Source organism: Leptodactylus fuscus, chromosome 3 (genome assembly GCF_031893055.1).
Source record: "Leptodactylus fuscus isolate aLepFus1 chromosome 3, aLepFus1.hap2, whole genome shotgun sequence".
Lineage (NCBI taxonomy): Eukaryota > Metazoa > Chordata > Amphibia > Anura > Leptodactylidae > Leptodactylus > Leptodactylus fuscus.
Genome location: NC_134267.1, coordinates 98,866,826 through 98,880,111, shown reverse-complemented (window position 1 = coordinate 98,880,111; position 13,286 = coordinate 98,866,826). Strand labels below are relative to the sequence as shown.

General features: G+C 39.9%; 1 protein-coding gene across 1 annotated transcript in view; it reads left to right on the top strand.

The window, feature by feature from the left end:
• Window positions 1-5,735, top strand: part of PKIB (cAMP-dependent protein kinase inhibitor beta) — a 74,555-nt gene extending 68,820 nt beyond the window's left edge. The window contains exons 2-3 of the mRNA XM_075268082.1: window positions 1,372-1,546; window positions 4,956-5,735. Coding sequence (XP_075124183.1) covers window positions 1,399-1,546; window positions 4,956-5,032 — 225 coding nt within the window. The 5' untranslated portion in view covers window positions 1,372-1,398 and the 3' untranslated portion in view covers window positions 5,033-5,735. The remainder of the gene's footprint in view (window positions 1-1,371; window positions 1,547-4,955) is intronic.
• The last annotated feature ends 7,551 nt before the right edge of the window (window positions 5,736-13,286 follow it).

Below are 13,286 nucleotides of genomic sequence, written 5' to 3'. Positions count from 1 at the left end.
TTCACCAGATTCTATTGCAGGCTACTCTATGTAGCTTGCCATAGAATCCCCGGTATTTTGCAGTGCATTGCAATGCATTAATAAAAAAAAAATCTGTGTCTCTAGCTCATGGAGAATGAATCCACTGCATATGCATGATCTTGTGGATTCAGAGAACAAAACACTGGTAATTTTTCATTGTTTCTGGTTGCCATCAAGTCTACTCCATCAATCTTTGGAATCCCTTATCTGTATGTTTGGAGATGGAAATATTTGAGTTTTAGTTATCATTTCCATATTCTGAGTATTGTCCAGCTCAGAAGATCTGCTCTGGCATTTGAGACCAGATGCCCAGGAAAGACTGTAGCATTTGTTGTGGTGAAATGTCCAAAGAGGACGAAACGGCCTGTCTTGTTTCCATATATTTTTATTTTTTAACATTTTTAATTAATCAGTATTTTCTTATTTAAACAAATAATTATCTTCAGAAATTGCCATTTCTGAATCTGATTCTGATGTCTGAGTTAGAAGAATCAAAAAAACTTAGAAAAATCCTGCTTGAATTTTTGGATTTCTTTTTGCTATAGAAATTTTTTTTTGGAGGAGTGATCAGATTATCAGGGTTAGAAGAGTATGATTTTTTTTTTTTTTTTAATGCTAGCTGGTTTATGGATATAAGCCGAGGGTACTGCAGATCATGCAGCTATAGCTGTGATTCCTCTGGTCCTTAGAGCGCATGTACAGAGTCAGTGAAGGAAAAGCAATGGCAGGAGAAGCTCAGAGACCAAAAGCGGTACATGAAAATAAACAGTTCAAAAAAACATATATATCAGTTCACAGGAAGGTTCTCTGAGTTTATGGTTCCTTTGATCAGTGACATGGTGTCTAGTTGTTGTAAAACGACATAAAACCCTGTGACTGGTTTAAACCCCTTTGGAGTGTGTCAAAGGTCATCATGAGTTTATATTCCCATATCCTTCTATGTTTTCTGCTTTTTACCACTGGACATCCGCAAATATGAAAAAAAGACTCAGTATATTGTTATAAACATTCCTACATCATAGGGGTATCTTTATTCCGAGACTGGGTATGTGATTCGGTCTCTGAGCATCTCCTGCCATTGCTTCTCCCTCTTACACATTACCACTGAGGCCAATCATACCATCTATAATACTGGTGTCATCTTATTTTTTAGAGTGGGCCCCCTTAGGCTACAGGGGCCTAATGATTGTTGACTGCTGAAATTGAGTTATGTAAATATATATATATAAAACAGTCAATTAAAACTGTGATAGTCATTTGGAAAGTAAGAAAATATATATTTTTTTGTTCATTAACTATCTACTTTATGACGATTAAGCCAATTTAACCTCTGTATGTGTCCATTTTTAGATGTTGCTATGAAGAAAGAGGTCAGAAATGACTGATGTGGAGCCTGTGGTCACAGATTTTGCAGCCTCGGGAAGATCAGGTCGCCGCAATGCCTTACCAGACATTTTGGGTTCTCCAGCAGGAGCTGAGACCTCAGATCTACCACAGAAACTAGCAGAACTCTGTGTATCTCAAGGTAAATATTTTGGTTGAAAGCAGTAAAATACTGTAGTTTAAACTTTCAAAATATACTATACGTCCCTATACTCACTGTATATTGTAATGTAATGTGAACACCGAAAGCACAACTTTTAATAGTGTAGGTAAAAGTAACCATACAAATACTCGATTTGTGAGAAGTATAGAAACATGTCGGTTGCACCTATAATAGGCTGCTGCTAATAAGTCAAAACTCAAACTCCTACACGGGGATATCCTACACTGAAAATAAAATGCACCATGTTACTTTTACCTACACTATTAAAAGTTATGTTTTAGGTGTTCACATTACATTGCAATTTTTTGCTTTATGGAAAGTATTTGGACATCCAGTTTTCCAATTACCTTGTTGAAGCATATCTTCAATGGGACTGACTGCTTGAAGTAACCCTTACACTTGCCATGTGACCTGTTGTATTCAGTTAACTGTCTAGGAATGTGAATAGTAGTTGATTGAGGAGCACAAGGTATATGGTATTACTACAGCATCATCATGTCTGTCATTGTATATACAGTATTACTATAGTAGCATCTTGTCATCATGTCTGTCATTGTATATCCAGTATTATAACAAAATCATCTTATCATGTTTGTCATTGTATATATAGAGTATTGCCACAGTATCATCTTATCATCATGTTTGTTAGTGTATATACAGTACTATTACAGATAAAGCAGTAAAGAAAGTTGGCACTAACTTACTGACTCTTCACTTCATAAATATGAATGGGCAAGGCTAGGAATCAACTGTCCATTTAAGGGTGACAATTGTGCTCAACGCAACAAGATCCAGAGTTGTAAAATAAACTTCACAAAATAGCACTTATGAATCATAGATCAATCTCCTTTTACTTAGGCATCTATATGGCAGGTAAAGCAAGCAAGATGTTCATAGGGCAACAGCCATTTTGCGCTCTTTCAGCCCTAGTCACATGACAAGGCATCACAATGCTCCCCAAGTAGTTTCCTATGTGAGACTCTGAGCCAAGTGGGGAAGACACAGTACAATGTACATCATTCAGATGCTCAATGTACAGCATCTCAACCAGGCCATGTATCAGTATAATATACTGGATAGATCATTTAAAGGGGTTTCCAGGCTAAAAACATTAATGACCTAAAGAAAAATAATTAATATCAGATCTGTGGTGATCTGACACCCAACACACCTATAATCAACACATCTGCTGATACTCAGAGAATGGAGCGGGAAGCAGACAGCTCTGTTCTTTGTGTAGTGGTGAAACTGAGTCACTGCAGCTTAACTCCCATTCACATAAATGGGAGCTGATCTGTAGTACCTTATTTGGCTATTGAACAAAGAACATGGCTGTCTGCTTCCTACTCCATTCTCTGTGTATCAGCTACTGAGAGAAGTGGATCATGGGGGAGTGCTGGGTGTTGGATCCCTACTAATCTGTTATTGATGACCTATGCTTAGGATAGGTCTCCATTGCTTTTAGCCTGAAAAAAACCTTTAAGACACTACTCAGTTTATATGTATATATTGTAGACACATTGTGTAACTGAGATGACATCTAGCTGCAGAGTCAAGCCAACCGGTATCCTTTTTCCCAGAGACCCATCATCTTAATCACACTTCAGAAGACTCCATCACCAATCACCTTGCAGCATCTTTCTGCTACCTGCTGCCATGTGAACTCATATCTCCAGCTCACAAACGTAAGAGGGCCCTAGAGCAAGGAAAGAGGCAGCAGCCTACTGACAGAACCTTAGGATAGAAGCAACCAGAGCAAGGCAGCAAGGCTACTAGTGAAAAAAAAAAAAATTATATATATTGGTGACCGTTTAGGAATGTGCAAAATAGTGTCAGGTAATATTTGCATGTAGATGTATAGGGGACCCCCAGAATGAATTTTAATGGTGTGCCCTAGATACCCCAGTTCGACACAATAGACTATACTACAAGCATGGTGCTACTTTGCTATAAGAAGAAAAGATGTTGTGGAATGTAACCCTTTTTCCTTATACAGAAATTATTCAAAGGCACTAAAGATTTCAAAATCCAGCGCTCCAGAACTTCAAGAGATGATTAAAATTATATTTTTTTCATTTCTGTTCAAATGGGTTAAAAGCCACTCATCTCAGATGCTGACACAGAAGTTATTGCTGATGCAGGAACGTAACTACCGGGGCAGCAGTGGTAGTGGCTGCCACAGGGCCTAGGACATTAGGTGGCCCCTGATGATTTTTTTTCTTTTTTTTAATAGGCCACTACCTCCAGCAGGTAACGGGCCCTATCCACTTACCTATACTCACTTGTGCTCACGGCCACCAGCGGTTCCCCTTTTGTGGAGATGGCTGTGATCAGGAGAGGGGGTTGGTAAGTAAGGCTGCGGCCCTGTGAACCTCAAAAACACGGCTATCATTATACCTAGGGGGGCTTTCCAGACCCCTGAGTATAATGATTGGAGGGCTAGGAGAGATAAGAGAACATAAAAAAACACTGTTACTTACCTCTCCTGGGCTCCGGACGGCTTTAAGCCTATTTGATGACATCCCTGACGTCATGTGGGCTGGGCCTGCGTCATAATGCGTCGTGACTAGAGATGAGCGAATAGTATTAGTATTCCATCAAAAACCTCCATTTGCATAGTTATTGGTGTACTCAGTCAAATACCACCCGGAAAGGCTGGAAATAATCGTTTCCCCTCCAACCTCCCTGGCGCCTTTTTTTTTTAACACCAATGTCTATGGAGGGGAGGTATTCGATCGAATATACTCGGTAATCTCTAGTCGTGACGTCTCTTCCATCATTAAAGAAGGTCGGCATCAGCAGGGAGTGCGCTGGAGCCCAGGAGAGGTAAGTTATAGAGATGAGCGAACACTGTTCGGATCAGCCGATCCGAACAGCACGCTCCCATAGAAATGAATGGAAGCACCTGTGACGCTGACTTTGCCGGCTGCCAGCCGGCGTCACAGGTGCTTCCATTCATTTCTATGGGAGCGTGCTGTTCGGATCGGCTGATCCGAACAGTGTTCGCTCATCTCTAGTAAGTAACAGTTTTTTTAATATCCTTTCCTGGGTCTCCGATCATTATTTTATGGGGTCTGAAAAGACCCCAAAGTATAATAATTGTTCATGGGTGGTCCACAATGGGGTATAATACTGTGCGCGGCGACCACTAAGGTGCATAATACTGTGTAAATGGGCCACTATGGAGCATAAGACTGTGTGCAGGGGTCTCTATGGGGCATAATAGTGTTCATGAAATGACTCTCTCAAGGTTTGCCCATCTAATCACAGCACAAATCCTGTAGATAGGAAAGCATGTATAGTAGATTTTTCAGAGGAGGGGAGAGACCCTATGACAGAATGTGCATTTTGAATATGGTATTGCATATTAATTCTTTTATCTTTTTAGATGGAGGAGCCGAAGGAGGAGGAGCAACATCAGCAGAATCTCCTGCTGAAACTCCAGATGAAAAATCTGATACCTAAGTCATCCTGAGACAGAGATAAACAGAACTGACCTTCTCTAAAGGACATGGAGCCCAAGTCAATATCTCTTTGTTATGAGAGGACTATGCAACACTTTATATTGGAATAATATATCTCTTAGTGGTTCATTCTCTTCAATAGAAATATATTTTCTACTCTAGATGGGAATAAAACAGGATTAAAACTCTTTTAGATAAGAGTTATATGACAAAGAATGTTCCTTGGGCTGTATTTTATAAAACCTATTGTTTAAAATCAATCTACAGCCTTCAACACAATAGCCACTGGAGTAGTATCAGGTATTGTTTTATTGTTTGTATTCTTCAATATACGTATAGAACAGTAACGGTTTGGTGTTCAGTATACATAGGAAGCTGTTTATGAGTAATACCATCACGTCTCATAGATTTTGTTTCAATGTAAATCACCACATGATTTAGGTCACCTTAAAATACCACTCCAGAACTATTGTCTGTCTCCGAAAGGGAAAAAACCCCATAAAGGCAACCATATTCCCAGTGCCTTAAATTCATTAGTTTTATATGTGACAATTCCATAAAGCTGAGCCGTGTTACACATGCCACATGACAAATTGGTGGATCAGTAGCAACTATGAGCTGCATATCTGTGTGTCACTGTCAACTAATGTAGCAATGTATGTGGTTTCGGTTGTTTGATATGAAAATAAAAATCTTGTCACTGCTGCTGTTGTGAATAACTTGTAATGTAAATGCTTGTTCCTCAGGGATGAATATACAAGATATTTCTTATTAAACTGTTTATCTGCCTAATAAAATCACAGCTATAAATAAAACACTAATTTCCAAGCTAGATGAACACATTTACATGAGGCATTTCTATCCCAGCTGGGAGTAACATTCTGTGCAGTTGCTGTACATCTGCTAATAATTCAAAATACAATATGCCTAGAGAAAGATATGGCACTGTGTTATGTAATGACTGAGTCGTAATCCCAGTACATGCATACAACAGATGTACCATCAGTCCAGGATTCTGTTGCCATGAATAACCTTAAAATGCAACGTTTCCCTTGTGTGACTCTACTGAATGGTCTGACAGGCGAAGAGAATATGAAATTCATTACGAAATGCCTAAATGATCGGTATTTTGGAATAAAGCAGCCAGTTATTATATAGTTTCAGGTATAAAGGACTCCGTTCCTTCTTCTTGGTTTCACCTTGCCCATGTCTATAAGGCTTTATTCACATGTTAGTGTTTCCTGGCCATGTGCTGTCTGTCTTTTTATTGGACCCATACAAGTCAATCGGGCTATTCACCCATGGCTTCTTTTTAATATCAGTGTGTCCATAGTGTGAGCATATCATATTCTTGTTTTACAATGATGACTCATTCATTCATTCTAGCCTATATGAAATATGGAATGCTCACGGAAATAATAACATTTTTACTAGATCATTATTCACAGATGGAAAAACTGACTTTGTCATGTGAATAAAGCCTAATAGCAGTCAACATCCCCATTGACTCAAACCATCCTTCTACCAAACTCTTATCTCTCACTACCTCCTTTGGGTTCTCACAGTGGTCCTCCACTTGGACCCACATAGGGGGGCACACACTTGACCTAATGTTCATAATGTTCAACCAACTCTGTTTCATATCTAACCTTTCTAACTCTTCCATCACGCTTTATCACCACAACATCCATTCTAATTCTGTTCCTCTTGAACAGATCCCCTATTTGAGAAACTTGCACAAACCTGAATCACGTTGACATCCATATATTCTCTGACTCTCTTCTACCACTCTCTGGCATATCCTAACTCCAGGATAGAGATGTTGGCACTGGTTTCTATAATACCACCATTACCTCAGTGGCCTCCCTCACACATAACATAGCTCGACCAATCAATAGGCAACCCTAGAATATGGTCCTGATAAAAACTGAGACATGTTTCAAGAGCTGCAGAACGTCTCTGGAAGAAAAGCCACTTCAAGGAAGACTTTATCAGTTTTCAAATTAAAGAATGCACTCAGCTCTGCAAAACAGGCCTACTTCACCACACTCATATCTTCTCTATTCTACAACCCCTATTCCTACTTCAAAAACAAAATTGCATCCATCAGAGAGAGTCTCAACCCACACCCCCCACATCCATTCTACTCAACTGTTTGGTGCTCTTCCTCCACAACCTGCTTCTCCTTCATCAACAATGAAAGGCTCCTCATCACTTCACAGAAATTGCCCTAACCAAAATCACTAACTTCCAAAGTCAAACAGCACTACTCTGTTCTTCTCCTCAGAGATCTTTCCTTCATTTTCAACACAGTTGACCACATCTTCTAGCTACAAACTTTCTCATCCCTTGGTATCGGAGACTTGACCCTCAAATGTATCTCTTTGGCCCAGACATTCCCACTTTCCTGTCCAGAGTTCCAGAGTGTCTCGCAGCCATAGCCTCCTTCCTCCCCTCCCACTTTCTCCAACTCAACACAGAGAATACAGATTTTATCGTCTTCCCTTCACCTCACACAAACCCCCTACCTAACCCATCTATCAAAGTTAGTGGTGCTACACTTTGAGTCTACCATATCCATCAATTTTTATATCAAAACCCTCAACATCTTCTGCTGCCACATCAATCGAATCCACTCCTTCCTCACCCCTGAAACTACAAAAAAGCTAGTCCACACCCTTATAAGTTCCCAATTAGACTACTGTAACACCCATCTCTGTGGTCTTCTAGTAAATGCTCTCTTCCTCCTTCAGTCCACCTTAAACCAGACTTTCCCCTTTGCCAATATGAAAGCCATCCACAACCTGTCCCCTCCACACATCTCTGACCTAATCTCCCACTATCTACCCACATGTAACCTCCGATCCTTTGAAGACCTCCTACTCCGTTCTGCTCTTTTCATTCTTCACAGAACTGCCTCCAAGACAGGAAAACTATGCATTCTCCAAATTCTGGAACTTTCTTAAATTGATGCATAAGAATAACCTCCACAATCACAACCTTTAAGAAGACCCTAAAGAATCACCTCTTCAGAAAGGCCTACAACTTTCAATACCACTAATGCCACCTCACTAACATCTTAACAGCCTCTATCGTCATCTACTGTCTCTATCTCCCTTTCCTCACAGATTATAAGCCCTTGTGGACAGGACTCTATTTATTCCACTGTATCAGTTGGTCAATGTTAGTATTGTACTTGCTTTGTGTATATTGCATATTGTATGTAAACCCCTCAAATGTACAGTACCATTGAATTAATGGTGCTATATATATATATATATATATATATATATATATATATATATATATATATATATATATATATAAATAATAACATCTTTTGGACTGAACATGGATGCGTGAATGGAGAAATTTAGTGTATGATTTCCTGGTGCTACTTCTTCGCCTCTTCCCCTTGCTGTTGGGGTTCCTCATGGCATCAGTCGTAGGCCCCCTCATCTTCTCTCTCTACACAGCCCCTATTAGACAAATCAGAAGATCAGCAGATTTGGTTCATCTTCATGCTGATGACACCCAACTAAATATCTCATCCCGTGGTATCACCCTTCCATTACTACAGAACACCAATGATAGTTTATCTGCTGTCTCCAACATCATGTCTTCTTTTTAACCTAAACTGAATTCTTCAAAAACTGAACTTCTTGTGTTCCCTCCATCTACTAACCGACCTAACCCTAATATCTCCATTTCTGTTTATGGTCTTACTATTGCACTGAGGCAGTATGCCCGCTGTCTGTGGGTTGCATTTGACTTGGATCTCACCTTCATCCCACATATTCAGACTCTTCCAGGCTTTTATCACATGCATCTCAAAAACGACTCTAGAATCTGCCCTTTTCTCACTATAGAAACATCAAAAACACTCATTCTCTTCTAATTGGTCTTCCTTTAACTACACTCTCCCCTGTACAATCTGGCCTGAATGCAGCCGTCAGACTCATCTTTCTTTCTTTTTTTTTTTTTTTTTTTTTAATGTAGATTGTGATATGTCTTTATAGAATGGGAGGAAATCCAAACAAACACGGGAAGAACATACAAAATCCTTGCAGAAGTTGTTCCTGGTGGGATTTGAACCCAGGACTCCAGCGCTGCAAGGCTGCAGTGCTAACCACTGAGCCACCGTGTTGCCCCTCAGACTCATCTTTCTGTCAAACTGGTACAAAGATGCATCTACCTTGTGCCAGACACAGCACTGATTGCCAAACCAACACAGAATTCAATGTAAAATTATCACACTGAGCCATAAATTCATCCATAGTGCTGTGCCTCCCTACATTTCCTCCCTCATTACTGTCTATCAACCTAATCATCCTCTCCATTCAGCCAATGACCTTAGACTTGTATCTTCTGTCATAGGAACATCCCACTTCCATCTCCAAGACATTTCTTGAGCTTCAGCGGTGCTTTGCAATGCTTACCTCGAACAATTAGACCAATACTCAGCTACAGCAGCTTCAGACATGCCCTAAAATCACATTATTTTATGACTTGATCACATTGTTCTACACCTCCTCACACTAAGCTAAGGGTAGGTTCCCACTCGCGCTCGGTCTCCATTGGGGGTTTCCCCGATTCCACTTGAAAAATACAGAGAGAAAAGTCCTTCTCCACATTTTTTGGCCAGAAACCCGGGGAACCCCATTATAGTCTATCGGGTCTGTGGATTTTTGCGGTAACCGCTTTTTAAGTGGATTAGATTTCCGTTCTTTGGGTCCCCAAGTGAGGAACCTAGCGTAACATTTCTTATTCTAAACTATCCATTCTACTCTATTCCTCTGAACCTAATCACTCCATGAACTTAGTATATGTATAGTCACGTATGACCTTATTTATTAAAGATAGCCGCACCCTTGTAACATCTTTGCCCGTTCGGACTTTGCACCATCCTCCGGTTGCATGCTACAGTGCCTTTTTACTTTTTGTAAATGTGGTGTTGAGTTCAAATCACCAGAAGTAAAAAATTTAAGTGTAAAAATGTCCGCACACCAAGATTTGCAATTTTTATTATATATTTTACACCACAAACTGCATAACTAGTGATGAACTAGCATAATGTATAAATAAAACAGCAAATGTACAGTCCTGACAAGCAAAATAGAAAAATCCATTAGGGACACATGAATAGGGCAGCACAATTGAGCAACCATGATGGTGGCAAGAAAAGGAAGCTTACAAGAGAATATATATAACTGTGTGGCTCAAAAGCAAGTCAGAAAGAATTAAATGTATAAAATACTAAGTGCTTATTAGAGCTGTACATAGCCACACACTGTACATCTGAGAGAATATAGAAAAAGAGGCATTACCTGGGTGTGGTATAGATAAAGCACTTGTTCTTTATTCCACAAGGATGTTTTACAACGAATTGCATGAATAATTCAATAAAGGATCATCTGCCCTTTTCAGGCTTTTGTTTAATCCCAAACATGCTTGTTAAATTTGCTGACATTAAAACAAAGCAATGTACAGTCTCTTTCAATATAGGAGCCTTTAGATCAGTCATCCTGTAAGATGCACATAGTATCCTAAATGATACTTTCTATCAAAATTTTCATAGGAGTACAGGCAAATGCAAGAAATATTGCAATTTATCTTATCAGAGAAAAATGCCTCTTTCTCTACTTATTTACCTCTTTTCTTCCTCCATTTAAACTGCTCAACCACCAGTTGATACCTTTTTTAATGGCTAACTAATAATGATGGTAAATTACAACGTTTCGAGGCTCTCGGCTTCTTCTTCAGGTATATCTAAAAACAATTTCTGAAGGATACATATTTATGTACAAGAGGGACACATAGGCACATAGGAATAAAATTCTAGGAGGGAAGGTGGAAGAAGGTTATTGGTTATACAACTAAACAATTCATCAGTTTGTAATGTTCTTATCAGTTCACAGAGTGTCTTTATGGCTGGCTTTCTCAGTTCAGTGATTTCTGTAGGATGCCATGAACCCATGTGAGAGATTCACCCCTTTCTCGAGAGTGTTAAACAAGGTCATAAACTTGTACTCTTAAATCCGTCTCTCTTTCCTGGAAAATTCCCTCTTAAAAACAAAATTTTCATGTCATTGGTGATATTATGATCTTCACTGCTGAAATGTTTTGACACGGGAAGGTCCATTCTTTGTTCTCTAATTGTATGCGATGTGAATTAATTCTCATTCTAAGCTTCTGGCCCGTCTCTCCAACATACAGATTTTCAATTTTGTTGTCCTGTATCTTGATGACTGTGTCTAGAAAGTTTATTTCAGTGAAGGAGTAATTGAGCGTCAGGTTGATGGTGGGATGGAACTGGTTGAATTGTTCATGGAAGGTTTTCGGCTGTTGTTCAGACCCAGCCCAAATGATTAGTATATCATCAATGAAGCGATAGTAGACCAGAGGCCTGGTGGTGCAGGTGGATAGGAAATCACTCTCAAGCTTGGCCATGAAAATATTATCGTACTGTGGCGCCATTTTACTCCCCATTGCGGTGCCAGTCTGCTGTAGATAGATGCAGTCACCAAAAGAAAAGTAATTGTGGGTGAGGATGAATTTTGTGAGTTTCACCACCGATTCAGCATTCATACCTCGCTTTTCCATGAAAAACTGGCAGGCATTTACACCGTCCTGGTGTGGGATGTTGGAGTACAAGGATTCTACATCCATGGTGGCCAGGATGGTTCCCTCTGGGAGAGGACCTATAGTGGATAGTTTATTTAATAGGTCTGTGGTCTCCTGAAGGTAGCTGGCTGTATCCTTCACTAAGGGTTTAAGAGTACCCTCCACCCATCCAGAGATCTGTTCAGTGAGAATCCCAACACATGAAATGATCGGTCTCCCTGGGTTCCCAGATTTGTGCAGTTTTGAAAGCATATAAAAAGTCCCTGTCCTTGCCGGTATGAGGCTGCTTAGACTTTCTACTCCATCATATAGGCCGGAGATAACCTTTTTTAGTTTTTTGGAGTATTCCACTGTGGGTCTGAATCCAATTTGAAATAATAGTGTGTGTCAGTCAGTTTTCTGTGTGCTTCCTGTATGTAGTCTGATGTGTTCATCATGACTATGGCACCAGCTTTGTCCGCTGGTTTAAAGGGGCTCTATCAGCAAAATCATGGCACTTTCCAGGGCACTGATGTTAGACGGCAGTCTTTTGTTTGTATCCAGTATGGTTGATTTGACCATGTGTCAGAAACAGTCTATGTAATTATATTTCCTACCCACTGGCTAACACGGTACAAAAACAAACATTTCCCTTATACTGAAGGGAAGGAGGGACAAAGAGCGAAATGAGAAAGAAGCAGAAACACAGACCCTGGCAGTTGCTGTAGCTAGCAGTAAGTCTTATATATTATTCAAGAGTTTTATACACATCAATACTGTTCAGTATATGTCCATAAGGCCTTATATTCTGTGTGAGTAAGATAGCATTAGACTAAAGACCTACAGCTATAAAGCGCTTCTGGAAAAACCGTGGTGGCATCGCATTGCGGTTCCTCCCGCAGCGCTTTAAACAGAAAGTTCACGGCGTTTTCCTCAGCGGACTTTCTGTTACCATTATATCTACGAGGAAGCCGCCAGCATTTCCGTAGATATAATTGACATGCTGTGATTTCTAAAACCGCACCTGTTTTGGAAATTGTAGTGTGTCTGCACTGTGGTTTTTACCGCAAAGTGGGCATGGGATTCGCATGAATCCTATCCACTTTGCAGTTACTGTACAACACCGTGATTTTTCCCACGACGTTTCCACCACGGGCAAATCGCAGCCTTTCCAGCCCGTGGGGCCCCGGCCTTAGAGAGTAAAATCTCCTGTTTTCTCCCTGTGCTCTCTACAACAGTAATAGTAGCAGCTAGTCTTTCCCTATTAGCTTAGGGGCAACTAAGAATTAGAGATAGAACCTGTATAGAGAAAGCCTGTTAAAAATGCAGAAAACAAGTCATACGGCAGCTTATCTGAAAAGTAATCTGAAAGTTTAGGATTTGTTTTAATTTAATAAATAGGCAACCATACAAAGGTTGCAAAAGTAATTGTAAAAAAATAATAAAAATAAAAGTTGCACATTTAGCAACTATGTCAAGTTTTGTTTCTTCCTTGAGTTTTCTCTACCTTTATCCACATTAGCTTGTAAACGAGCTCACCTTGCCTAACTTCTAATTTACTTGTATTTACTAAAAAATCTAAATTACCTACTTTTGATAATCTGATAGTCGGGGGGGGGGGGGGAGCAATGACAGTGGGGTAGTGTGGAATG